At 53.2% G+C, this 27,969-nt stretch overlaps 2 protein-coding genes across 3 annotated transcripts; both read left to right on the forward strand.

The window, feature by feature from the left end:
- Positions 153-27,881, forward strand: AIFM3 (apoptosis inducing factor, mitochondria associated 3). 2 transcript variants are annotated; one of them, XM_021412876.1, is made up of 21 exons: positions 153-218; positions 5,704-5,856; positions 10,072-10,285; positions 11,728-11,837; positions 12,308-12,417; positions 12,546-12,590; positions 13,176-13,272; positions 14,040-14,152; positions 15,317-15,403; positions 16,603-16,694; positions 17,678-17,808; positions 18,587-18,702; positions 18,964-19,035; positions 19,482-19,545; positions 19,991-20,067; positions 20,319-20,436; positions 20,663-20,761; positions 21,186-21,261; positions 21,691-21,750; positions 23,910-24,014; positions 24,356-27,881. In XM_021412876.1, exons 2-21 carry the CDS (start codon positions 5,826-5,828, stop codon positions 24,393-24,395), a joined length of 1,857 nt encoding a protein of 618 aa, XP_021268551.1. In that variant the 5' UTR covers positions 153-218; positions 5,704-5,825; the 3' UTR covers positions 24,396-27,881. The 2 variants fall into 2 exon arrangements, with proteins under 2 accessions (XP_021268551.1, XP_021268552.1); XM_021412877.1 differs by lacking the exon at positions 21,691-21,750.
- LOC110406413 (transmembrane protein 17-like) lies at positions 26,853-27,969 on the forward strand. The gene is made up of 2 exons (XM_021412890.1): positions 26,853-27,413; positions 27,593-27,969. The coding sequence occupies exons 1-2, from the start codon at positions 26,886-26,888 to the stop codon at positions 27,869-27,871; spliced, it is 807 nt and encodes a 268-aa protein (XP_021268565.1). The 5' UTR covers positions 26,853-26,885; the 3' UTR covers positions 27,872-27,969.

Consider the following 27,969-nt stretch of genomic DNA (forward strand, 5'->3'; position numbering starts at 1 on the left):
CGCACCCTCCCGCAGCTCCGCCGCCGGTGCATGCGCACTGCCCGCACCGTGCCATGGTGCCCGGCCGAGCCGCTCCGTGCCGCTCCGCGCCGCTCGGTGCCCGCAGGTAGCGGGGCCCCGGCCCGCCCCGACCCGCCCCGACCCGCCCGGGGGCGGCCGCGCTCCCTCCCGCCGCCGCGATGCCGCGGTGCCGCGGTGCCGAGCCGGGAGCTGCCCAGGTAAGCGCGGGGCTGCGGCTCGGGGGGAGCATCCTGCAGGGAAAATAGGGGGCGGGGGGGTCCCGGTACCGCGCCGTTTCCGAGTCCCGGTACCGGCTCTGCGGTGGCACCGCGGGTGGTTCGGAACCGCAGCGAGCGCTCGGGGAGTGATAGCACGGAGCAAGCGGGCCGCGGTGCTGCGGGAGGAAAGCTGCGTTTCTCTGCGTTCGAACAGCCGAGGGCTCAGCGTGCCCTGCAAGTTTGTTCGTCCCTGTTCGGGGAAGTGTAATCCCAGTCGGGCACGCAGCCGCGGCGTGGGGCCGGCGATGTGCGCGCGGTGCGGTCTTTGCGTGCGGCTGTAATGCGCCTTTGGGTGAGCGAATGGAGAAAGCGCGGAGCCGCGCGGTCCCCTCGGAAAGTGAGCGTCACGTTCCCAGAGGGATGCGTGGAAGCAGGGATGTGGATGTCGTGCTTAGCTGTTAGGCTTGGAAAACGTGATGAACTCCTCCTGCGCTGCTTCGGTGGGAAACACGCTTGTCCCTTGTGCTGTGGCGAAATGGTGATGGAGGCAAGCAGGACTTCCCTCTAACCCAGCCATGGAACCTCTTTTCGTGGTGAAATACCTTGAGTTCTGCATCGAGCAGCCCGCACCTGGGCGACTTTTCAGCATTTTGCCATTTATGGGCGCACCTTTGAGATCTGGACCAAATCTCTCGTTTAATTATTAATGTCAGAGCATTTTCCATCCAGCTTGCAGAGTACACGTTGGAGCGGTGGCGATGAGAGTGCTGCTGAATGAGCCTTTAACCTGGAGCCTCTAAACTGCTGAAGCAGCAGCCAGTAGAACAGTTGTGGATAACTGCAGCCTGACACTGCTGCTGTGCTCCTCCAGGAGCCAGCGGGGCATGTTCGTGGCAGCTTTGGAGCTGGGGACATGCAGTGGGATGGGGATCCTTCCCAGCTTGTGCACTGGGCTGTGCGTGGCAGCGTGTTGGTGTCGGGTGCAGCATCCTGGAGGTGGGATGGGACCGGTGGCACAAACGTGGGCATTTCCCTCCCCAGCTGTGCTGTAGGGTCAGTCTATGTGAGCGCTGGGGCTCAGGGGTTTGTAGGACCCCGTGTGCATCTTTGGTAGCGTCGCTCCTGAAAGAAGTGCTTCCTGACGTCCAGGATGGAGATCTGTCGGTTTTCACCTTCAAATTGTTTTAGAAGCCCAAGATTGACCCGCTCTAAAAATGCTGTCCTAGCTCTGCTCCGCTCTGCAGGACTCTTGTCCTCCCCGTGGCTCTTTCCAGCCCCGGCACCGTCCCTGGGTCAGGGCTTAGGTTCATAACATGTCATGCACAGTGTGATCTGCGGGGTGCCGGGAGTGCCTCGGGACCCCTGAGGCTCTGGCCACACCTGGGCTGTGTTCGGAGTCGTGCATCCAGAGGAGAGTTGTGCTTTCCTTGGCAGAGCAGCCTGTGTTATTCTGGAGACGGAGCCAAGAGTCAGCCCAGGGACCTTTCAGCTCAGAGGAGTGTTTGCATTGCTACGCCAGGAGGGGGGGGGGGTTTATCGGAGTGGGGTGACCACTGTGTAGCTCTGGCTCACATGAGAGCGGATCCTCTGAAAAAGAAGAGAAATGGAGAGCTCCTGTGCCAGGAGGGCACCAGAACTCACTTGTGCAAAATGGTGCCTGGGTGTGGATCTGGGGTAAGCACCATGGAGAGCAAAGGTCTGCTGGGGATGGAGGGTGGTGCAGTACAACGGAAGGGAAAAGTGGGTGCATTTAGGATGGAAATAGAAGGTTTGTAACTGTCAGGGGAGTGCTGTTTGGGGACGGTCCCTCTGCTGTCATGTACTGGATCTGTGAAGCTGGCTGGGTTGGAGCTCAGTGATGTCCAGGACTCTGTGAGCAGGGGGTTGGCAGCAGATCTGGGGCTGGTGAAAGGTCTGGGGGCTTTTGGGACTGAGCCTCAGGGTTCATGGGGAAGCCCAGCACTTGGCTCTGCTCTCAGCCTGTGGTGTGAGAGGGACGTGCCCCTGCCTCCTCTGTTGTCCCTCTGTTCCCTGTTTGCAGCAGGAGTGCTGCAGATGCTCTGTGCCCCAGGATGTGGCTGGTGGGATGGGATGGGATGGAAGGGGATGGGATGGGATGGGATGGGAGGGGATGGGATGGGATGGGATGGGATTGGATGGAAGGGGATGCAGTGGAGGTCACCGCCGTGGTGGGGTTTGTGCTCCGCTCTGTTTGCAGGGTGTGCCCATAACAGGTCTCCTGCTGGAACTGCTCAGCGGTTCCCACTGTGCTCTGTGTGAAAGACAATATTGTGCACATACAGAGAGTTGGCAAGGAGGGAACTCTGCGGTAGATATGGTGAGCTTTGGGATCAAGGATTGTTTTTTTCCACAGTGGGGACCAGAGCCAGAGCCATCTCTTTCCTGCAAGTGTGGACGGTGCCACCAGGTGCCCTGAGCTCCTGCTCGGGGCACAGCTTGCAAACCCAAATCTCTCTACCTAGCAAAGGCACACGGTCCTCTTTGAGCTTTAGGGCAGACAGTTTTGGGACTGGGGACAGATTCGCCCTGGATTCCCAGCTGCAGAGAGGGGAAGGCAAACCTCACCTCTGGACTTGCTCCAGCAGGTCCATGTCTTTCTTGTGCTGGATGCCCAGAGCTGAACTGGGGTGGGATCTCACAGGGGCAGACCAGAGGGGGACAGTCACCTCCATCGTCCTGCTGGCTGTGCTGGCCATGCTTCTTTTGCTGCTGGATGCAGTTGGCTTTCTGGGCTGCAAGTGTGCATTGCTGGCTCATGTTCAGCTTTTCATCAGCCAGCACCACCGAGTTCTTCTGCACCTGTATTTGTGTTTGGGATTGCCTCAGCCCACGTGCAGGACTTTGCACACCTCTTGAGCCTGCTGAGGTCCCTCTGGATGACATTCCTTACCTCCAGCATGTTTATAACACCACACAGCCTGGGGTTGTTTGAAATCTTGCTGAGAGTGCAATCAGTCTAGCTGTCTATGTCAACTACAATGATATTAAGTAACACCAGTTCAGTGCCAGAATTGGCATCAGGGATCCAGCAGATATCCACCTCCACGCCTCTCCAATCCAGAGACAGGAATGTGTCTTCCCATATCTACCAAGGCTGTGACCTCAATGTAGGAGGCCACCATATCTGTCAGACACGGTGTGCACTTAGTGAAGCTGCGTTGGCTGTAACCAGTCACCTCTCTGTTTTCCATGGGCCTCAGCATCATTTCCAGGAAGATCTGCTCCATGATCTTGGAGAAGCAAATGTGGATGTAGGCTTTGCTGGAGAGTCTGTGTGAGAGCTGGAGTAAAACACTTCCAGCACTATCATAACTGCCCAGGGTGCCAGAGCAGATGGAGGGGTTTCCTTCCTCAAGTCCTTAGCTGAGGGTGACTTCTGGAAGGCCTTCTTATCTGGCCTTCCAGAGAGGAGGTTACCTGGTTGAGTTGGAAGAAGGGCACTGTTGATAGACACCATGGACCTTCCAGCAACTCTGTTGTGCCAGACCTCCACTGATGTTCTTCTCCCAGGCATGGCATGGAGCCTTCTCTTCAGACCTAGGTGCACTCTTCAGAGACATCCAAACAGCAAGTCCAAAAATGGTCTGCAGTAACTTGTAGTACTTCTGAAGGGAGAAGTTCTTGAGACAGAAATAGGTGTATGTTTGCAAACAATGGGACCAAAACGCAATAAAGAGGATCTTACTTTATGCAGAGGCAGTTAAAAAATAGCATCTCCTGTTGAGCTTGAAGCTCTAGGACGTTCCCTGTGATTATCTGTGCTACAAATTGCTGAGAGCTAGATAAACAAAACTGCCACAGGGAATAGTGCTTGAGAGATCAAGGGCACAGCTGGATTCCTGGTCCTGCAAAGCGGGGAATCATTGACCTGAAATGGCTCAGCCAGGCGAGGGGCCATGCTCAGAGCCATGGAGAGTGGCAAAATACTTTAGAAGTGATTGGCCTGGGAGAAAAAGAAAATCCTTCCCATGCTCTGCATCTGAGCAGCGGGTACTCCGGGGTGCTGCGAGAGTGGTGTGGTGCTGATATCACTTTGAACATATTGGCTTCTCCTTTCTTAGGAGCGCTGCATCTGGTGGAAGAGGTGTGGATGAGGAGTTTGGGGTGATTCTTTATCATCCATTGAGTCTCAGCCTTTTCTGCTGATAGGCATCTGAGAGGTTGGGTACCCATGGGGACCTCCATGTGTCTGTGGGGCTTCTCACCTCACCAAGGTGCATTATTCAAAGCTTAGAGTTGAGTTATCTCACGTTGCTCGGAGCTGGGGAGATCATGAGATGACATGACATCCAGGGACCTTTTAACCGAAGCTCTTCCAGGATCCTGTGGCTCTACGGTGGCACTTGGCTGTGGTGCTCCGAGATGTGAGGTTCAGCCTGTTGCCTTATGGGCTGGAATGGTGCTCACGGTGCTTGCTGTGAACGGCTGTAGGACCCCGGCCATGGGCACATCAGGCATCAATCAGCCTCCCAGCCCCTCCCAAGGGGCAGCCCAAGCACAGCCTCCAAAGGGCCTGCAGGGACCATCAGTAGGGGAACTACACAGGGGATTGCTTCAGGTTGCTGCCTTGAAGGCCCAAACAAAGCATTCACTTCATTCAAATGGGCAATACTCACGGGCAGGAACCTGCCACATCCCTCAGAAACCAGATGGACCGGCTGGAAAGGAGTCCCGCAGCCTTGGGCTGTGCACTGGCATCTCTGGAGGGCTGGGAATCTTTACATGGTATTTGCTTTTATGGCTTTACAGTAAATGACTGTCCTGTATCACCGGTACATCAACAGCTGAGACTCTCTTTCTCTCATACAAAACCATTTTCCACTTCTGCCTGTGAGTTTTGGCAAAGGTCCACATAGCAGCATAGCAGATACTGCATGTGACTTTGCTGCTGTATTTTTCCCAAATCTTCTGCATTTGTGCGCCTCCTTCCTTGACCTTTTTTTTGCGTTCGCTCTTGCATAAGTATTGGCATGCTGCTCTCCCTGGATGCTCTCACCCTTGCCACTCAGTGACTTGGCTCTTCCCATGTTCCAATCCCTCCGCAAATGAGCTTATCTGGGAGCTCTGCAGAAACCCGATGGCTCTTTGAGGACTGGATGTAGCTCCCACAACACATTCCCAGCTCATCCAGAGGGACCTGCGCAGGCTTGAGAAGTGAATCTCAGGAAGTTCGACAAGGCTGAGTGCAAGGGTGGCCATGTCAGTGGGTGCCCCATCCCCAGCAATGCTCCAGGCCATGGATGGGGCCTGGGCAGCCTGATCTGGTGCGGGGCAACCAGCCCAGGGCAGGGGTTGGCACTGTGGGGCTGTAAGGGCCCTTCCAACCCAACTGTGCTGTGATTCTACGAAATGGTTAATTTTAGCCTTCCCAAAGGCAGGCCTTCGGAAAGTTATTAAAGCCTGGAGACGAACCAAGCGACGCTGGTGATTTTAAACTTCAGAAGGGTTTTTCTGCCCCACGCAGGTGCCGAAGGACGCCTGAGGCCTGGTGCCAGCAGGCGGCTGCCATGCGAGGCTGTGCCCCTGCCCTTGCTGCTCTACCCACCGTCCCTGCTGCGTGCCCGGCGCGGCACCGCTCCGCTCGCCATGGGAGGATGCTTCTCCAAGCCCAAGCCAGGTGAGATGGAGGGATGCGGGGATGTAGGTCAGCGGCAGCTCCGCGGGCACCGCTGGGGAATGTTAATTCTCCGCTCCTGCAGGGAGGATTACCGCCTGCTAATCCCCTGAATTCCTGAGCTCTGCCTTCGGACGGAGTCCTGTGGGGCTGTGGGGCTGTGTGGGGCACAGGAGGTTCTGGTGGAGGTTCTGGCACGTGCCTGGCCCTGATTCACCGTGATGTGTCCGGGGGCTGCTAGGACATCTCCCATCTCTCTCCATGAACTCCTGTAGCTCATCTTGGGGCCAGGTGGGCTCCTACTGTTGGGCAGCCTGAAGGACCTGAGATGTTGGTGTGATACGGGTCATGTCTGTGAGCCACCAAGCATCCCCAACCAGCCATCCTGGCTTTGCAAGGCACGGGCACACGGGTTTCTTTGAGACACAAAGAGAAAACTGGAGGTTGGTTTCTGCCGTGTGCAGAGGTTATTTCAGTGGTCATCGCAGTGCCCAAGGTACACTGGACACTACGGTCAAGTTTCTATCCTCCCACTCACTGCAAGTTTTCTTTAGTGAGGAACCACTCTGCGGCCTTCCTTGTTAAAAGGCGAGAGCACATCCAGGAATAAATGCTTCCATTGAATAAATTTGCAGCAAAGTCCCCTGGCAGCTCCGCTTTATTTTGTATACCATCAGCAAAATTGTGTTTAATCTTGGGCTGATGCAGGAATAAAAGCGCTCTGCGGGCGCATTTCCTGAGCTGCATATTTTCGTGTCGAGCTGTATTTGCATAGCAGGGCAAGCGGCTGAGAATGCCACCCTGTAATGGAACACTCCTTCTGCAGCTCTGTTTCTGATTAGCAGCCTTCAGAAGGTTTTGACAGCAGTTCCCCAGCCCCTTGTTAGCACACGCTGCAATGCTTCACCCCAGTGCTTATGAAACCTCCAAGTGCACCGAGATAAACAGATACGGATTTGCAGACGCTGATGGTGCTGGCAAACGTTTCACAACCTTTGCATGACGCTCGGTTTTCATGCTGCGCTCACATTTCTCCGTGCCAGAAAGACCTTTTGATGGGCAGAGAACCAGAGCAGGAGTCCCGCAGCAGCAAACAACTGCACGCACTGATATAAATATCAGCGTTTAATTCAGAGCTTGTGTTCAAGTAGTGACGTAATCTCTTATCTCCAGCGCTGCAGTCGCGTGACCCCAGGCACCGTTCTGAAGCCTGGTTCCCAGTCTCTGCGTAACTATTTTGGTGCTTGTGAGGGTGTGGGGGCTGCGTGTCGAGGCTGTTCCTGGGCCTCACTGCCCTTATCCTGGCTGCTGGGAGGTGGTAACGTATGGAGAGGCGCGGTGGAACCAGGCACATTTATCTCATGATTTTGTGATTCACTCTACTATTTTTAATGAGAACGGTTTTGAGTTGCAGGCCACTAAAATGAGAGGGCAGTGGCCAGGTGCCCACTGTGTCCCACCGGATCTCACCATGCCTCACCACATCCCACCATATCCCACCATGTCCTGCCACATCCCACCACATACCATCACATCCACAACGTCCACCACATCCATCACAGCTCACTACATCCCACCACATCCCATGGCATGGTGGATGTCATGATGGATGTCATGGCGTGGTGGATGTCCACTATATCCACCACAACTCACTACATTCCCGCAATGTCCCACCACCTCCACCACATCCCACCACGTCCACCACATCCTACCACAGCCCTTCACATCACACCACATCCCACAATATCCCACCATATCCCATCACATCCCACCATGTCCCATGACATCCACCATGTCCACCACATCCACCACGACTCACTACATTCCCACAATGTCCCACCACCTCCACCGCATCCCACCACATCCCTCCACATCCCACCACATCCCGAGATGTCCACCATATCATCCACATTCACCACAACCCACAACATCCCACTACGTCCCACCATGTCCACCATGTTCCATCACATCCTACCACAGCCCTTCACATCACACCACATCCCAACATATTCCACGATATCCACCATGTCCACCACATCCACCACATCCCACCACATCCACCATGTCCCATCACATCCCACAGTATCCACCACGTCCACCATGACCCACAATACAGTAAGTCAGTAATTCAGTGGAATTTCACATTTTCTGTCTTTCCTTTGGCTCAGCATGGGAACACAGCACACAGAGCATCACTTGGAACAACCCACTGCTTCCATATACTGAGAGGGGAAAAGCAGATTTGTCCTAAGTCAGGCAAGGGGCAGCTCATGGCTCTGACCCCAGCAGAGGGGCTGGAGCATGTCCTGACCTCGATGATCTCCCTCACTTCTCTCAACTCTGGCAACTTCTCTGCTGAGCAAAATGTCAGTTTTCCTTCATCTCTCTGAATCTACTCATTGATTGTCTTTCCTTAACCCCTTTGGCTTGTGGGTTTTAATTTTTGTCTTCTGTACAGCGCTTCCTGCTTGTGACATTTACAAGATTGGGGAAGCGAAATACTCTCCCATGTGCTTGGGACAGCTCTTTGGTCTCTGGCAATTATGCCCAGCTCACTATAAAAGTCCCCTAGTGTTTATTATAAATATTAATGACTTAGTCTCATGAGGTGCCTAGGAGATAAACAGACACTTTATGCCCGCTTGACAGATGTGGACATGAAATGCATTTTTTAAACTCGCAGCTGCCACCTGGCATGATTGGTTTGAGACGTTAGAGCCTGGTTTCTCAGGCACATGCTGTGACCATTTCCCTGCTCCATGGGGTTTGGTGGCACCTCGGTGATGCTCAAAGACTCTAATGAGTTGTGCCCAAGGAAAGGCCAAATGACTGGTACTATTAATGGCCATTAATGATTGTGGACATTTGCATTTAAGTAAGCTGATTAGCTTCACACAGAAGCCCTGTGCTGCTGCTCCCAGGAGCAGCCTCGTTGCCCTGAGATTGTCCCTTCTCGTGGTGCAGTAGCTTCCTCATTCAGTGCAGGTTTTACAACTTCTTCCAATGGCTTGGATGTGATGCGGGAGGTCTAGGATGGGGTCTGGAAGACCTGTGGTGGGATCTGGGCGGCCTGGGATGAGATCTGGAAGCTCTGCAATGGGATCTGGGAGGTCTGGGTTGAGGTCTGGGAGGTCTACAATGGGATCTAAGAGGTCTGAGATGAAATCTGAGAGGTCTGGAATGGGATCTAAGAGATCCGAGTTGGAATCTGAGAGGTCTGAGGTGGGATCTAGGAGGACTGTGATGGGATCTGAGGTCTGGGATGGAATGCCAGGGATGGGCTCTGGGAGGTTTGGGATGAGATCTGGCTCTCTGTACTTTCTATCCCAGTCCCCACCACCAAGGACCAGTCTCTCCCCTCCTGACCCCCAGTTCCATCACAGATATTTCCCATCTCCTCTCATTAGCCTGCCCGCCCTTGCCCTTGCATCCAGCGTTCCCAGGACAATCCTTGCAATTTGTGTTTCTTATCTCCTGAGGATCTTTAACATTCTTCAAGGGCTCCTGCAGCTCTCCTGGACCTCCCCATGCTGCTGCATGGGTAGGAGGGATTCTCATTACGGGGAGCAGCTTTCTGGTCTCTTCTAGAAATCCATCACTTGACTTTGTGCTAGCATTTATGGCCCAGATAGCTTGTTTTGTCAAACCTGCTAAATAGTTTAAACCTAAATAAACCAGACAATTCTTGCTTTTGCTGGAGATCCATGCTGAAAACTTCATGAAGAAATAATGTTGAGCATTTTTAATAGTGGTTCCTTATTAACTCCATCTAATGAAGGAGTTTTATACACCATGCAGTGTTGGCTTTCTCTTTCAGTTAATGTTATCTACCAATAAACAAAGGATTTTTTTGAAGTTTCTTTGAGCCCTAGAGGCCTTGACATGCTCACACTTAACTGCCTGAAGCTGTTTTCCATTAAACAGGACAGAAAGAGTGACAGAGGGATTGTTTTGCACCAGTGACTAATGCCTACTTGCAAGAGTATTTACTTTATGCATGCAAAGGTGCATAGCTGAGAAAGAGCGGTGGACTAATGGAGTTGGGTAATCAAGCCAAGTTTGATATTAAATGTTTTATCTTCCCATGCAAGACAACAAAAAATGTCAATTCTGATGACATCTGCCAGCCCCTTAAGAAATCCGAGGGAGGATGGAGAGGCAGAATGGCAGCAAAACTTCAGGCTTTGTTTTAATGAAGATTTCTGTTTGTTCCTGCAGTTGAAGTGAAAATTGAGGTTGTGATACCTGAGAAGGAGAGAAGCAAGGAGGAGATGTCACCCAACGGGAAAGCCAGCCCATTGGTTTACAAAGTCAATGGGACCGCCCGGCATTACCATCTCGAGGAGCATCCCATTGCCAGCAATCCCTACCACAACCCAAAGGACGTGGTGGAAGCATCTGTGTGCCATGTGAAGGACCTGGAGAATGGACAGTAAGTGCCTAGCATCTTCGTAGGTAATAATAAAAAACCCTTACTTACAATCCCTTACACAATCCCTTACTTACCTGGCTGTAGCAGAAAGCTCTTTGGTCAAACAGGCAACTGCTAAAGCAAGGGCTGGACCCTGGATCACTCAGGAATCCAAGCTTGCACTTCAGCAGTGAATGCATTTAACTGTTGAAACTAGTTACCAAGCACTGCAGCAGCCTTCCCATTGGGGTCATTTTAAGCTGAGAATGGCTCTTTTCCTAATAGTGTCTAAGCTCAAAGTAGAGGTGCGTGAGAAGGTCCCATGGTTCATAAGCAATGGGCCAGGTCAGAGGGGTCCCTTCTCCCTCTGGAACTCAGAGGGTTACTTGGGGATGCTGATTTCAAGGGTGAGAGAACAGAGTGCCCACTGTGGGGTCAGCACAGCTGTGTGGCACTGGTCACCCTCTGGGTCATTGGGACTGAGCACACGATGGGGAGTTTGCAGCTTCCTGTGTATTGCCTTCGAGATGCCAGCCCTTGTTTTTGCCTCTCTCAGATCACACAGTTCCTTGGGTAAGTTGTGAACTCTCTCACTTATCTTATCTTATCTCCCTACGGAGTTATGGTTGTCATTTAACGAGAAGCACAAGTTTTATCTGAATTGCTGAGGAATGCAGCAGGACTTGTACTGCTCTATGTGAGTTGTGCTGACTGAAGGACATCCCAGTGCCAAGTGTCCTGCTCGGGAGCGGGGCTGCCAGCTGGTGGGGCAGATGGCTCCCAGGCCAAGCAGGATGAGCTCCCTGCCCCTCTGCTTCCCCCCACATCTGCACCTCGCTCTGGATTTCATGGAGTGTCTCAGGGCTGGCAACTGGGAGATCTCTGCGTCTCTCTACAAGTACCTGAATGGAGGTTGCAGCCAGGAGGGGGTCAGTCTCTTATCTTAAGTGACAAGAGATAGGACGCCAGGAAATGGCCAAGAGGAGGTTCTGATTGGGTGTCAGGAAGAATTTCTTCATGGAGAGGATGGTCTGGCATTGGACTGGGCTGTCCAGAGAGGTGGTGGAGTCCCCATCCCTGCAGGTATTTAGGGAGTGGACGTGGCACTAAGGGACATGGTTTGGTGTTGGGATTCAGTAGGTCAGGTTGATGACTGGACTTGATGATCTTGAAGGTCTTTTCCAACTTAGACAATGTTCTGAAATGCTGCTTTCCAGCAGTGATAGCATCATTAACCACGTATCCAGTAGGTGAGGACACTGCAGTAGCTTTTTTGGTTTTGCAGACGGGGTGCATGGTCAGCACAGGTGTGCTTTTGCCTAGGCTTACACCTGTAAGCCATTCAGAGCTGGTGGTAGGTGGGCTGGAGGAAGGGGGAGCTGGGCAGGGTGAGACAGGGCTGCAGCACGAGGCAAGGGAATAGCACTAATTCTACCATTAACTCTCTGTGCTCCACTCCCCAGGATGCGTGAGGTGGACCTGGGCTGTGGGAAGGCACTGCTGATCAAGGAGGGTGGCGAGTTCTATGCCATGGGACACAAATGCCCCCACTATGGGGCCCCGCTGGTTAAAGGTCAGTCTGTGACCCTTGCTGTGTGAGTCAAAATGGGAAGCAAAGTGTTTGCAGAGCAGCCAGCCACGGGGATGGGGCAGTGCCGTGCCTCTTGCTCTGCTTCATCCCATCTTTGGGCTGATGTAATTCTTTCAGCAGCAAAAAGACATGTATCTGGTGTCAGTGGGGCAACTGCAGTTCACTCTGCCACAAACCAGCTCCTTCGGGCAGGGAAAGCCAAAGTCCAAGGCAGCAGTGTCTGAGCAAACACAAGGAATGACCTTGTTGCTCTGGACGTGTGATTTGCCAGCAGCTTGCAGACTCTGTGTTGCATCAGGTTCTGTTCTCAAGTGGGCTTGCTCTAAGGGATGCTCTGCTTGAGGCACAGCTTGCTCAGGCTGGTGCTAGGCTTATAGACCTGGGTGCAGGACCTAGGAGACTGCAGCCCTTCCCTCCGGGCAAGGATGTGCTAGCAGCTGTCCTTTGTGCAGGGGTTTTGTCCAAAGGAAGGGTCCGCTGCCCCTGGCACGGGGCTTGCTTCAACATCGGCACTGGTGACATTGAGGACTTTCCTGGCTTGGACAGCTTGCCCAGGTTCCAGGTGAGACCTTCGTTCCTATCAGCATGGCCTGTGTGGGAATGTGGGGCCAACACATGGTGGGACAGGCCTGTGGGCCCTCCTCACACCTCTTCCCTGTCCTACAAACCGCTGCTCTTTGTCACCCTCAGGTGAAGATCGAGAAGGAGAAGGTGTACATCCGAGCGAGCAAGCAGGTGAGAGGCAGAGCCGCCCCAGAAGCAAGGCCAGCAGCTGGCTCCTTGTGCCTGTGGGGGAATGCTGCTCTTCGGGCTCTCTGGTGGGAGGAGAAGTGTCTGAGCAGACGGATGTGTGAGCATCTAGAATGGGGGAACCCAAAGTCTCAAGCAGCAGTCCTCTCCTCTCAGCCATTTGGCCCCACCAGGTGCATCTGAACACGGTGTGGCAATGCAGGCCACGTAGTCCATCAGCTTCTTTGAATTTCAAAGGCATTATGAGCTCAGGTGCAGGCTGAAGTTCCTGATAGAACTTTTGCATTTCCATTTCCCCTGCTGACTGCAGAATCGCACAATGATCCACCTGTGCTGCTTTTCCTGTCTTTTTTCCCAGCCCTTTGTCCCTCCATCAATTTACCAACAACAATAGACACGTTTTTCTTTTGTACCTGGGAAGAGCGTAGTGCAGTGGGTAATGGGAAGGCATTTGGTTGAGCATGGGTTTGGAGTCCTCACTGGGTGCAAGGATGTGGTTGTTCCCTGGTTGGTAGTTGCCCCGAGTTCCTGCCTGGCTAACACCTGTTCTTCCTCTTGTTGGTGGCATAGGCTCTTCAGACACAGAGGAGGACAAAGATGATGGCAAAGTGCATCTCCTTGAGCAACTACAACCTGAGCAGTACCAATGTGCTGATCATCGGTGCAGGTATCGAGTGGCACGTTCTGGGACAGCAGTGTGTGTCCCCTCCCAGAGTGGGTGTCAGAACAGCAGGATGTCCAGATGGCTTAAGTAATATGTCTCATAGAGCCAAATGTGGAGCCCCAAACTGGAGATTGAGAGAAGGGAGACTGGAGGCATCCCATGTAGTTGTGATGACATGGTGTGTTGTAGGCAAGGCATACAGCTTGCAGAGCAGGATACTAAACCAACATGCAGTTAGCAATTTCTAGAAGTCCAGGGACTTGAAAGTCAACGGGGAGCTGCAGTCTCAAGCACATTTTCCCTTCCTTATGCCCATGCTGTTTGTTGATAAGAGCTGGAGTGTGATTCCCGCTGGCCAGGGGCGGTTGGGCGCTCTGGGGAGCATGGGATGGCTGAGGGTAAACAGCCATCCAAATCCTGAGCCAAGCTGCTCAGCAAGTGATGGTCATTGTTGCTGAAAGAACTTTCTCAGCCTTGACCAGCTAAGCTGACAGCTCTTTCTAAAGGCCAAGGTCTGTTCTGGTGAACTGGAAAGGAGATCTCAAAGCTAGCTGGGTGGGAAGAGACTACCACAGTCCATTGTGTTGGGTTGCTCAAGGCTGCCCACTGCTGTGCTGCACTGCTGGGCTCAGGAATATCCCCCACTGACCCCGTGGAAATCCATGTAGGCTTGAATGAGTTCTTTCTACCAAAACCTGAATTTGTAAGGGAAAAGGATTCAGGCCGTCAAATACAATGTGTGCATGGCTGGTGTGGGTCTTCTTTCTTAGGTGCAGCTGGGTTAGTCTGTGCAGAGACCTTGCGCCAGGAAGGTTTCTCAGACAGGATTGTAATGTGCACGATGGACAGACACTTGCCCTACGACAGACCAAAGCTCAGCAAGGTTTGTACCACCTCGAGTATGAGTTTCAAAAATTGCCCTTTGATATTTCTACTTGTTGCACAGTTATGTTTCTTCTTTGCTCATCCTGAAAGATGGAGCACAAAAGAGGAGTTGTACAAACTCTGAACAAGGGTTCACCAGCACAGAAACCAGGGCATTCTCCATATGCCTACCAGCAGCTCTCATGGCCTGGTCATGGCTAGATGGATCCTCTTACAGTGTTTCTGGGTCGAAAGCTTTAGAGGAATGAAATGGGGCTTGTAAACATATGGTAAACAGCATACTGTAAACAGCAAGGTCTTGAAGCTTGGACTTAAGGAAAGAACAGGCAGTGTACGTATTCCCCTTTATGTCAGGGATAGCTATCTAGGGGAGCTGATACTCAACTATCAGAGCTTCTAGCTCAGCTTGCAGTCCCAAAACAAAGCCTTTTTCAAAGGAATGCAAAGATACGTGGCTTTTTGAGAGCACTGGAAAGATCCATTAGAGGAGTAGCACATAAAGCTGTATGCCACAGGCTTCTTGCCTCCTGAAACTGCATCGTTGCCCTTCCTCTTGCTGAATGTGTTATCAATATGTCTCAGGCTTCCTCAGACTGCTCTCCTCTGTGCCCTTTGGACCATGACCAGCTCCTTGGTGTGCTGTGATGTCCCCGTTTCTGTTGCAGGAGCAGTGGACAGCAGCAAAGCCCTTGGGGCTTCTGCACTGCTCCATGCTGCCCTCCCCGTGCAATGTCATGGGAACCTGCACTCCCAAGCCGTGGTTCAGAAGCTCCTCTCTTAGTAAACACTGAAAGGTTAAAGAATTTGCAGTAAAACCCGTATGACCCCGCACCTGCCTCAAGACCTAAGATACAAGTTTCTTCTGAGTACAGAGTTATCTGAAGTCATGGAAAGGGAGTGCCCCCTGCTCCTGACCGAGTGGAGATGAAGGACTTTGCACGTCCATCCCTGGTATGCAGCTGATGCCAGGGGTGCAGGTGGTGAAGCCCTTGATTCATAGAGGAAATCTCTTAACAAATGCCATAGGGACTGATTTCAGATCGTAGAGATGTAGAGTCGCAGAATGGTGTGAGTTGGAAGTGACCTTGTGCTGGGAGCAGGCATTGCTCCGCTTGCTTTTCTGACTCACAGCTGTTGGTAGAAAAATGTGCTTTCTTTGTAGTCGATGGATTCCCACCCAGAGCAGATCGCCCTGCGCCCCAAGGAGTTCTTCCGCACGTATGACATCGAAGTCCTGACCGAAATGCAGGTAAGGAGGGTTCCACTCATACATTGTGGTCTCACCAGCTGATTTCTGATGCAGAAATGCCGAGTCTCCCTTGTTCCCTGGGCTGTTCTGTGCCCCAGATCTCAGTCTGCCTGTGGTTGTTCAGAACCAGAATGAATGCAATTCTTCCCTGGGCAAGCTCCACAGCAATTGTCATTTCTTATCTGCCATTTGCTGAACATCCTTGCATGGATTTGGGGTGACCAGCTGGCCTCTGATCAGGACAATCTGCCTGCAAGCACCCAGACAGTGATGGATTAAATATTTTCTCCTGTTATTTAATTTATACTGGGAGATCTTCAAGGATTTGTAGAAGTTGACTAGAATGATATAAGGTCTGGGCTGGCTGAGCTGCCGATAGGAACCAAACCTTAAAAACAAGAAAACTACTCAAGAATTAAAAATTAAACCCTATGTGATGGGTAGAACAGAAGCAGCAGAAAATGAGAGTTCTGCAGAGAAAGAGGCCAGATGGTAGTTTGTTAGACCGCCCAGGCCAGGCAGAGCATCACCATTCTCTCGAGGATCTGTCATTTGCAGTGCAGATGTTGGCTTTTTGAAGAGGTTCCCAGGGATGAGGTGCATAGAGAAGCAATCCTAAGCTTGGAGTGTGCAAGGTGGCTGCAGAGAGGCAGCTGCCTATGGAAGCTGGGGCACGGGGCGAGGGCAGGGCTGGAGGTGGTGGGAATGAGACAGGGGAGGGATGGCAGGTTTGAGGTGCGTGGGGATGTGAGCCACACTGCACTGCAAGAGGACAGATCCTGTCCTGGCATAAGGTCTGCAATTAGATTGCAGGAGATAGCCCGGGGTGAGCAGAGTTCTGGTGCTGGTGAGGATCTCCTGAGTCCATGCTTCATGCTGCTGGTGCTGTTCCATGCCCCATGTGTGGAGGCACCAGTCTCCATTCAAGAACAATCATGGGTATTTCTGAACACTTCAGTTGGTCAGTCCCTTGACAAGTAGAGGCAGAATGGGAGGAGGAAGATAGGATCAGTGAACTGTAGCATCATTAAGGTTGGAAAAGACCTCTAAGATGATTGGGTCCAACCATCCACCTACCACCAGTATTGTTCAATAGCCATGTCCCTAAGACATGGATGGGCAGCCTCTGGCTCAGCAACGTGGCATCTCAGTGGGTATCTAAGATTTCATCCCTTAACATGATTTAGAAATGATTTCAGGCTGCGGCTGTGGATGTCAAGAACAAGACGGCTGTGTTCAAGGACGGATTTAAGATGGAATATAACAAACTGCTGATAGCGACTGGAAACACGTAAGCTACAGGGAAACATTTCAAAGATCAAGAGAAACTATTATATCTGAGAATCTGAGGAGCTTGTGCCTGGGGATGAGGGATCAAACATGACACTTCAATTCAGAAACCAAATTTGTTTGCAAAAATGTTTGCAGAAAAGGCAACAAACACATATTGGATAGGTCTGTATCTCTCTCTCCGTAGCTGTGTTGGGTGTATCTACTCAACCAAAGCTGAGAATCAAATAATACATCCACTTGAATTTCCACCTTTCATTTCTGGCCGACCTTAAGATCTTTGGGGTCCGGTGCCTGCAGATGTGTGCTGCTGCCACAGCAGCTGCTAGGGTGATGCAGCACAGCAGCCAAATGCACCCACCACCTATGGAGGTGCATAAGCCTTGGGAAATAATTTCAAAATCCTCATGCACAAGCTCCAAGTACACTGGGTAAGTGTTTTTAATGTACCTGAATTATTTAGGATTGTCAGTCCCATTTCCAGATGTGAGTCGCGAATGCAAAGGCCAGATATTTAAAAATATATATGCCCCAGTAAATGCATGGGGATGACAGGATTAAACTGCTACTGAAGCTGCATCTGTGCAGGCATATAAAACCTTTAAAGTCTGGCTCCAAACCTTCTGCTGAAGGACAGGGTTAGCTGTGTCCCACTGGGCTTCTGAAAATGTTACTGTGTGACAGCAGTTAAGCTTGGAATTACAAAGCAGGAACCATCCTGCATCGTGCTCCGCTTCCCTGCACAGAACTTATCCCAGCCCTATAGGGTCGTCCTGCCAAGCGGCTGCATGAGGGCTGTTCCTGGGGCCGAGAGTTTTTGCCATTGTCCTCCAGCGCTTGGGTTTTGCCTATTATGTCTCCAACCTGGGTGATTTTGCAGAGAAACGTGGCAAAATGTGGTGCCTTGTCCTGGTGGGCTGCAGACAGCTAGGCCAAGGTGTCTGCAGGAGCCCAGCCCAGGTAGCCCTCCATTTGTGTTTTCAGGCCCAAAGCTCTCAGCTGTAAGGGCAAGGAAGTGGAAAACGTTTTCAACATCCGGACGCCGGAAGATGCGAACCGTGTGGTGAAGCTGGCCACCAGCAAGAACGTGGTTATAGTGGGCGCTTCCTTCCTTGGTGAGCCCTCGTTTTGCAGATTTCCGCACTTCTCAGCTTCCCATGTGTCCCTGCAGACTGCCACAGCCCTCCTTCCAGTTTGTCATTACCCTTTGGGAGGTATTCCCCACCAAATGTTTTGAAATACACAGCCTTATAGTTTCTTTTATGTTTCTTCTTTTTGTTTGATGCATCTGCAACAAAATTTCTGTGGATCCTGCATACCACAGGACTAAATGATTTTTAGGAAGGTGATTTATTCAAAAATGTTCAGTATTGGTTTCTCTCTTTTTTGAAATTTAATGTTTTAAAGATTCAGTCAATCCCAGCTACCAAAAAAGCATGGGGTTTGAGAGACCAATTGGAAACTGCAGATCTTCAAAGAGAACTGTTTCAAAAAACTACCATAGAGAGAAAATGTCTTGCAGAAGCTTTCCATGCAATCACCAGCACCAAAATTGGTCAACAAAAATCCCAAAAGAATAAAAAAGACTCAAGCCACAAGGGCTGGTTCCACCCAGTAGCTGCTCACTTCTAAAACATTCACAGCCATGAGGAATGTTTCTCTCTTCCTTCATCTGAGGTCCATTACCAAATGGTTCCTGTGGCACTTTGGGACTTTGTTAGGGCCAATTGCTTGTTTTGATTCCTAAAGCCCTCCCATGGCTTCCACCTCTAAGAATAAATGGCTGTGAATGATAAATCCCATACAATACTCAAGGGTTCTATGAAAGTGGTGTGGCCCAAGGTTGGGTGCGGGGACGGCGCTGGGCCACTGGGATGTTCTTGTGTTCCCCAGGGATGGAGGTGGCTGCCTACCTTGCGGAGAGAGCCCACTCGGTGTCCCTGGTGGAGCTGGAGGAGGTCCCATTCAAGAAGTTCTTTGGGGAGAGGGTTGGCCGCGCTGTCATGAAGGTGACCTCGCTTTCCTGTCCCAGCGGTGGTTTTGGTGAAAAGAGTGGGTTCTGCTGGTTTCAGTACCTTGGGGTGCAGTTGTTTGGGAGCTGATTTATTGATGGAGCCACGGAGGTGCTCCATGGTGCAAGCCCTATAAAGTCTGGGATGGGAGCCTCTCTGGGGTGTCCATGAGTGAGGATGGTCCTGTTGCAGTGCGGGCATGGGACCCCACAGTGGGATGGAGCTGTAGGGGCTGAGGTGTGCCCACTGTTCCCACAGATGTTTGAGAGCCACAGGGTGAAGTTCTACATGCAGACCGAGGTGTCGGAGCTCCGGGAGCAGGATGGCAAGGTATGGTGTGGCAGAGGGTAAGACACAAGAGGTGTCCACGGCTCCACATATCACCCCATGGGGCTGCTGTCTCCTTCAGGGTCGGGTTTGTGCCCTCTCTTTCCTAGCCCCTGAAACTTCTACTCCTGGGCTTAGCCCACAGGAGGAGGCGTGCTCCAGCCATGGTGTTTGGGGTGGTATCATTGCTCTGAGATCCTGGAGGGGCAAAGAGAGCATTGAGGATGACCTTACTGGGGCACTTCCTGGTTCAAGCTTTAACCCTGTCCCTAGAAAGTCTGCAGTACTCCCTCAGAGGGCCCCCAAACTTGTCCTGTTGCCATTATAAGGGATTACGCTCAACTTGAATGTCAGAAATGAAGTGAGATACTAGCTTGGCTTGCTGCTGCTACAGGGTTTTACTTTGTTGTCTCTGAAATAACTGCAGTTTCCCCCTCTCTCCTGTACAGCTGAAGGAGGTGGTGCTGAAGAGTGGGAAGGTGTTGCGTGCGGACGTTTGTGTCGTTGGTATCGGTAAGGGGCCACTGCTGTGAGGTCCTTGGAATACACTGGGGCACACTGGGAAGCTTCTGGAGCACCCTAGACCAATCTGAGGAGCTCTGGGAGTACTCTAGGGTGCCCTAGAGAACACTAGGTTGCCCGGGGAGGTTTCTAGGGTACACTGAGAAGCCTCTAGGGTGCCCTAGAGCACACTGAGGACTGCCAGGCCCATCAAGCCAGTGGTGGTTTGCTCTGCCAGTGGTGGAAATGGAACTGGAGGACCATAAGAAGAGGGTATTTTTCTCATTTACCCTTGTGGAGAGAAAGGCCCCTATCTAATTGTAACTTTTCTACACTTCACTAACTGGATGAATCACAGGATTCGTATTTCATTCTCCCGTTGCTTTATTGACTGCTCCACAACAGAGCAATTTGTGAAGTCTAGAGGAAGAAAAAGGCCTTTTGCCTTCTCCCACAGGTGCAGTGCCAGCAACAGGATTTCTCAAGCAGAGTGGCATCAACATTGACTCCAAAGGCTTCATCGTGGTCAACAAGGTGAGCATGGTGCAGCCAGCTCCTCCAAGCTGGACATGCCTTGGGCTCTGAGCCATCAGCACGGGGACAGTCTGTCCCCAGATGCTGAGATATGGATCCTGCCATGTGTGTGGTTTGCAAAGCCCAACCATTTTGGTGCTGAGGGCGTCCACATCTGCGCACCTCCCACCCCTGGGGACCTTGGACAGTTCCCTGCTGGCTGCTCAGGAAGGGTGAAAACCCCACCAAGCCCTTCTGCTTCCTCCCATCAGATGATGCAGACCAACATACCTGGAGTGTTTGCAGCTGGTGACGCCGTCACGTTCCCACTGGCCCTGAGGAACAACAAGAAAGTGAACGTCCCCCACTGGCAGATGGCCCATATGCACGGTAGGTGCTCCTCAGTGCCTTTGCTTTGCACAAGAGATTGCTTGTGGGAAGGAACCTTTTCCATATCCACAGGAAATTTCCAACCCTTTAGGAAGAGAATGAGACAACTGAAAACAGGGAAACCGAGCAGTTGTAGGAAATGTTGGGAAAAATGTATTTTCTGCTGTCCCCCACGTTTGGTCAGGCTCAGGGCTTCCTCACTTTCTCTGCTCTTTCTGTCTTCCAGGCCGTATTGCGGCACTGAATATGCTGGCCCACGGCATGGAGATCAGCACGGTCCCCTATCTGTGGACTGCGATGTTTGGGAAAAGCATTCGATACGCAGGTGAGGGATTCCCTGGGGCTGCTGTGGACTCTGGAATTGTTTTGGGTTACAGAAGCCACAGCCACCTTGCAGGGCCACTTCCACCCCCCTCAGCTGGCCCAGGGTGGTGTGCAGGGACAGCTCTTGTTTTGCAAGGCCTGAAGAGCCTTGTGGATATGGCATGTCTCCCTAAACATGCGTGTATTTGAGCAAGCACGGATGATTCTTGATCCCCCTGCCTTCCAATGCCCATTTCTCAGTGACTGCAGGATGGCTGCCTCTACTGTAACTCCAGGTTAAAACACTTTTTGCTAGGGCCAGAGCTGTATCCAGTGGAAAGAAGTGAAGACCAATTTTTAATTCCATGGACCGACAAGACATTTGCTGTGGAAATTGTTTTCTTAGCAACAGTGCTTCTCCAACTCATAATAATTCCATCTTTCAGGCCATGGGGAAGGATTTGATGATGTCGTCATTCAAGGGGACTTGGATGAACTGAAGTTTGTTGCATTTTATACCAAGTAAGTGTTTCTCCTCTCCGTGTCCCTACAGGAGCATTTGTCTCAGCTTGTTCTGCTAGGCTGGAAATTATTTTTGCTAGAGCTTCTTCCAGTCAGTTCTGTTCCACTGTGGGCACTGAGGTTGGAGGACATTAATAAGACTGCACGTACAAATGCATTAGTGCCAGGCAATAGAGAAGCAACGTGCTGAGTGTTTCTTTCCAGCACACAATCTTCTTTGAAGCTTCTTCCCACCCCTCCTCTCTATCCTACAGCACAACGGGTGCAGCTATTTATCCCAACCCTAATTAGAAACGAAATGCCAGAGCACTTTAATAAAACATCTGTGGAGCTCTTTCGAGGGCAAGGCGAATAATCCCCTGCGTGGTGCGGGGCCTCATGCTGGGTCTGCGGGGCGGGCGCTGAGCGCTGCCTTCTTCTGCCACCCAGGAGGGGCCCCAGGAGATGGCTTTGGTGTGGCAGGACGGCACCGTGCGCCGAGAGCTGGAGGTACTGAGGGGTCCAGTGGGCTTCTCTCAGCCACAGCCCCATCTCTCTGCCTCTGCCAGCGGTGACTGGGAGCGTTCCTTTCCTCCTTTTCTTGCCATTTGGTGATAGTCCTGCTGCTGGTGCTAACGCTTTTGGATGAGGATGCTGTCCCATAGTGGCCGTCTCCTGTTTCCCACGTCTACCTGTTGGCTTAGACTCTTCTTCTGGTGTGTGCTGGTTCTTGCATGAAACGCTGGTGGTCCCCGTTGCTGGAGCCTGCCCTGAGCATCAGCTTTCACGATAGAACTCTTTTCTTTTCCAGAGTTTGAAGAATCAAACTGTTTATCCCCATTCAGAGCTGAGGGTGAGCTGCTGAGAGGTCAGCCTGGGGCTCCGTGCAAGGGACGGGGTGCCCTGCAGTTGTCCCCATGGGACACCACAGTACCTCCGCCAGTACAGACCAATGTCGTCCCAGTCTGTAAAACCGTGGAGCTCTTGGGAGACTCAGTGAGCAGCTGTGGTTGCCTTCCTCGTGGCACCCTGTTTCCACTGCACTGAACCCTACAGAAGAAGGGATGGCCATGTGCAGATGGTGCTCATCCCCAGCAATTTACTGTCTTTGGGCCAAGACTTCTGGTTGCTCCCAGTCCCAGCTGCAGAAAGGGCATCCTTGTTGGCCTCAAAAGACCTCTTGAAAAAGAGGGACTCCTCCTGGCCTCAGACAAAACGATTCAAAGCCACTGCTGATGTGAGATGCTCCAGTTCACTACTGACCTCCTTCACTACTGCTCCATCTCTTCCGGTGCTGTGAGATGCTCCAGTTCACTACTGCCCTGCACATTATTTCACAGAAGGACCACCTGCCCCTTGTCTTGCTGATGGAAATGGTTGCCTGTGTTGGTACACAACAGCATCTCACAGTGGGGAGAGAACCTCCTGGATCAGCTGTCAGTGCAGGGTCATGTAGCACCTGAGTTCATCGTGTTCCAGCAGATACTCCCAGTGCCAGGGTGCTCTTCTTGGGGGCTGTATTGGACGTTAATGATCTTCTGAGGGACATGGGTCAGTGGGCACGGTGGTGATGGGTTGACGGTTGGTTGGACTGGATGATCTTGTTTTTTTCCAACCATAATGATTCTGTGATTCACATGCAGCTGCATAGAGGACAGAGTGTAGTTTAAAACAGCATCCAGCCTAGATTTTGCTGGCTCCTTGCACACTCCTGCCATTTCGTGCATGCATTAATGGATGAACCAAGGCTTTGCAGCTGGCGCAGTGCTGCTGCTATTCCCTCTGCAACTTGCTCCTTGCATCCTGGCACAAGCAGTGTTCTCCCTGCCACTGGAGGAGCCCAGTGGGGCCAGTCCCTCTCTGTATCTGGGCAGCATGGAATAAGCTGTGGAAAAGCTCCAGTGTGTCTGGAGTAGGTTCTGGGCTCCCAGTCTGGACAGGGAAGCTGTGGTGGTGTTGCCCTGTGGCAGTGAACTGATCCTCGTTTGTTGGGTGCTTCCACACTTCAGCTTCCTAAGCCTTGTCGCCTATGTTTAATATCTTGCTCGTGCACCTTCCCTGATCTTTTACGTTGTTTGTTTATTCTGTTACTAATCAGGAGTCAGGCTCTGAAGATTTATGCTCAGGCTGACTTCTGCAGATCTCAGAGCAGAGGAACCCTTCTCCTTTGCTTTGTGACCTTTACCCAAAGCTCCTCTGACATTTTTACATCTCTCCTTCTGCTTCATTCATTTCCCATTCACCTTTCGATCTCGCGTTGTACCACCAGCACTGGGGTTTGGGCAGGTGATGGTCAGCCAGACAGGGACACGCTGCTCCATCATCAGCTCCATCTCTTCTGGTGTTTCCCCCATGTGCCAGGGTGCCCAGATCTGTCTCCATCCCGCTGCACTCAGGTGCCTGGGGTCCCATCTCTGGGCAGTGGCACAGAGGCAGCTCTAGCCACCCTAGTGAGCATCACCAGGCCGACACACGAACTTCAATGAGACCGCAGTGGGGTCAACCAGCTCCAAGCCCTCTACTGTCCTTATCCCACACCGCAGTCAGTGCTCACACCTCGGGACAGGTCCCATTTCCCTTTGCTTCCCGCCTCTCTCCAGCATGTTGCTTTTGGGTGATGGAGACATCCCTGTTGGGGCTGCCCTGACCTCTCTGCTCTCCGGCCCTAGGAGCGACGAGGTGGTGGCCGTGGCCAGCATGAACTACGACCCCATCGTCTCCAAAGTGGCCGAGGTCCTGGCTGCCGGCAGGGCCATCCGAAAGCGCGACGTGGAGTAAGTACGCGTGCTGTGCCGAGAGCTGGGCTGGGGAGGAGCCTCGAGGGGGCCGCCTAACCCTGAGTGTCTTTTCTCTCTCTGTCTCCTGCTGCATCCGCACCTTTTAGGCTGTTTGTCCGTCACGGCAAGTACGTTCAGTTTCGGGTCTTGGGTCCGTGTGGGGTTTTGCAGGAGAGCCGCGTCTCTAACTCCTGCACGGAGACACTGATGATGGCCATGTGCTTGCATAGCAACCCCAACCTGCTTGAGCTGTTTTGCATGGGGTGGAGGTGAAGGCAGAGGAAGGGGTGCTGCGCAGCTCGCAAAGCTCACAGTGCTGCTTGTTTTTGTCTTCGTAGAACTGGAGATATGTCCTGGCTAACGGGGAAAGGCTCCTAACGCAGACGTGGCTCCTGACGCTGCGCTCGCCTCGAGGAGATGGGGACGGCCGCAGCTCCACGGCACGATGCGAATAATGCACCCGAGTCATTTTCCCTTGAGACTTGGCCGAACCCAGCCTCTTTCACCGAGCAGTCCCCTTCCCGGCAGCTCTCTGTGCATGCGAACCGCCGCCGGCTCTCCTGGTCCCGCAGCCACCGGCCGTGGGGTCAGCGGGTGGAATTCCCACTGGGAAGTCAGGAAAACAGACCCTGGGGGAGCGGGCTTGGCACCAGCGTGGCTGGCAGGGAGCTGCAGACTGCTGACACGGGTGCCCGGGTGCTGCTGGGTGCCGCATCCGCCCTCTCCAAGCGGCACAACGAGAGCCCCAAGCGCATCCCTTCACCCTGTGAACAGCACGAGTGCCTTTCGTCGCTCTCTGTGGCCAGCACATGCTCTCAAGCACATTGCCCCTTCCCAAATCCTCTTTCCTCCCCACGGAGCCCAGCGTCCACACCCTCCCCTTAATGGTTATTGAAGGACTGACATTGCTGCTGATGCGTTACTCGAGGAAGAAGAGCTGGAGGGGTATTTCTGGCTGTCCTCTGCCCTTTGTCACTTATTCTTCCTGTCGCCTGGTGACAGGGCTACATTTCTCTTCTCAGCTGGCAATGTCAGTGCTCTGTGGCCATGCTTTCTGCCCCTGGCTGGCAGAAGGGCCCCGGATCTTGCTCAGGAGGGGAGGTGCCCAGTCCAGCTTTCCAGTGCTGTCCTTTGGGAGCTTTGTTGCCCGTCTCTCAGTGTGTTACCTTCAGCCCAAAGCCAGAGAATTGCTATTTTCAGTTTGATTCACCCCCTATGAATGAAAGCAGCGCTCCTGTTGTAATCTAGACCCTTTCTGCTTCCTTCCAACCTCAGCAGGTTGGCCAGATGGTGCCTGCACCTCCTCTGTGCAGGGTTCCCTTGGTGTCCCACATCCTGCTTATCTTTATTTCCAGACTTTCAGATCTTTACTCAGATAGCAACATCCCCATCATCTGTCACACCTCTGCTTGGTCCCTTCTGCTTTCACTGCCAGGCTTTTCCCAGGCCGTGTGACCAGTGATGGCGGTAGGCAGGGATGTGGGCACAGTGCCTGGTTGCTGCTCCAGATCCATGTGTCCCATGGGCAGATGTGGCTTTGCATCACGCATCTTGCTGCTGGGGCGGTCAGATGCCATCCAGCAGCAGTGGGATCACTGACCTGATATTGCTCTGCTCCTTTCCCAGCGTGTGCCCTGGCAGCAGCCCCAGCAGCACCGTGTGCTCCCCAGCAGAGCCTGGCTCAGCTTTTCCAAAGCTCCCACCCTCCTGCTCACCCAAAGCCACCATCCTCTGAAGTCCTCCCAGGCAGATTTGCAGTGTGTTGTGCTTTTCAGAAAAAGCATGTCCTGTCCAGACATGGCCAAATAGACCAGCAGGGCCTCATGGGCCTCTCTGCTGGCCCTTCCTTAGTGCACTGTCCTTATCTAGTAACAGACCAACACTCACAGCATGCTGTATTTATTCCATACCTTGTTACATTGCCTGGGATATCCATGTAGCACAAGGCTTTTCCCCCAAAAAGAGCCCTTGGTGGGCTTCAGCCAGGTGCACACTGATCTCATAGTGCTCCCTCCTCCTTCCTGGCAGCCTGCAGCGATGTGCTCCACAGCTTCGATTTAGCTTTACCAAGTAGAAGAATCCTTTTTATTTGGTTTCTCGTGTCCCTTGCCAGGGCCTGGCCCTTAAGGACCGCTTTGCAACAGCCTCAATATCTGCAGCAGCCAGACCAGGCACCTTCTGGGATGGGGCGAAGGCTGAAGATCACGAGGAGAACCATTGGGTAGGACCAACAGTGAAGGACTCAATGCCCCGTCCTTGCTAAGGGATGCTGCAGTGAGCGGCTGTGCAGGAACCCACGCCTCCCCAATGGGGACCAACTGCTCCAGTGAGAGTAAAAGGCTCCATGGGTCGGGGGACTTTGGGACTTGTTTCTGGCAATGTCACCTCGACGCCAGCGTGGAGATGGTGGGGCACCTCTGCTGCAGTGCCCTTCTGCGAGGGGAATGGTCTCAGGGGATGGGACACATCCACATCCATCAGGGAATTTGAAGCAATAATGATGCTGATCCAATGCAGCGGGGAGAGGGTGCAGTGGGGCAGCGTGCTGCACGGAGGGGACGTCCCCATGGCGGTGACAGAGGGACAGCCACCCCCTGCTGCTGCCCCACTGCAGGGGATGCTCTGTACCCTTGGGCTCAGTGCCTGGGAGCTCTCGCTGTGGCAATAAAGGCCCTTCCCCAGCGGCTGCGTCCCATGGGAGCCAATGGCCGCCTGGCCCCACGCATTACTCCGAGCCGTCACCGCGTTAATTCCCCTCCTGCTAATCCCAGCTGAGCTGCCAGCCATGGCCGCGCACACGCCGCTGCCTCCCAACCTGCGCTGGGGGCTGACGGCCTTCAGCGGTGTCCTCTTCACCACCAACAAGACATGGGACAGCGGCACCGCTCACCTCTACCGCCCAGGTACCCCCGGGGGGGTTCACTGCTGCGCCCACACTGCAGGCAGAGATGGGTCCCTGCACCCCCAGCAATGGGGGGCAGCGAACATCAGTGCTGTTGCAGTGGGCTGCGAGGCAGGGGAGGGATGCTGGGGGTACCTGGGGTCCTGCCCAGCCCTGCTTTGCCCTGCCCAGCGCACGAGGTGCTGGCCAGCCTGCCCCTCCAGATGATGCTCTACTTCAACGCCCACTACTTCCCCTGCTGGTGCCTGGCCGAGGGCATGATGCTGCAGCTGAAGGTACCCTCAGCTTTCCAGGCAGGGAATGTTACACGGGGAGGGCAGAGTGGGCAGGGCTGGGGACCAGCGTGGAACTGGGAGGGACGAGGCTGTGCCCCGTTACAGTACAACCTGCTGCCTCGCTACTACCAGCTCCTCCTGCTCGCTGCCTTCCTCATCCTCACACTGGCTGAAGCAGCTCGGCTCTACCTGGGCTACATTGGGAACCTGCAGGAGAAGGTAAGGGCTGGCCCTCTGCTCCGTGCTGGAAGTCCCCTTCGCCCAGGGTCTGAGAGCCCAATACCCCCCTTCCTCCTTGAGTGCCAATCCAGGGTGCTCCTGGGGGTTCAGCCCCTGCAGAGGCGCCCCCCCACGTACCAGGGGTGCCCATACATCCTCATCAGCCTCTGCCCACGCAGGTGCCCGAGCTTGCTGGGTTCCTTCTCCTTTCCATCCTCATCCAGCTGCCCCTCCTGCTGTTCCTGCTCACGGACCACCTCACCCTCCCCCTGCCGCTGGAGCTGGCCGTGCACAGCCTTCTCCTGGCCTTCCTCGTCTGTGAGGTGGTGGCCGCCTTCCTGGCGCTGCGGGCGATGAGCAGGCAGCTGGCGGCTCAGTTCTACCTGCGGCAGTTCAAGGTGGGCAGCCGGGGTGATGCTGCGGGACCCGACCCACCCCGCAGAGCCCAACAACATTAAACAGCAGCTGACCCCCCCTGCGCTTCTGAGCACTTATTCTGAGCCAAGCAGCTCTGGGGCTCATGGGGTTCCCTGAGCTCTGCCATCAATAAAGGGGG

This window comes from Numida meleagris, chromosome 14, assembly GCF_002078875.1.
Source record: "Numida meleagris isolate 19003 breed g44 Domestic line chromosome 14, NumMel1.0, whole genome shotgun sequence".
NCBI classification, from domain to species: Eukaryota; Metazoa; Chordata; class Aves; order Galliformes; family Numididae; genus Numida; species Numida meleagris.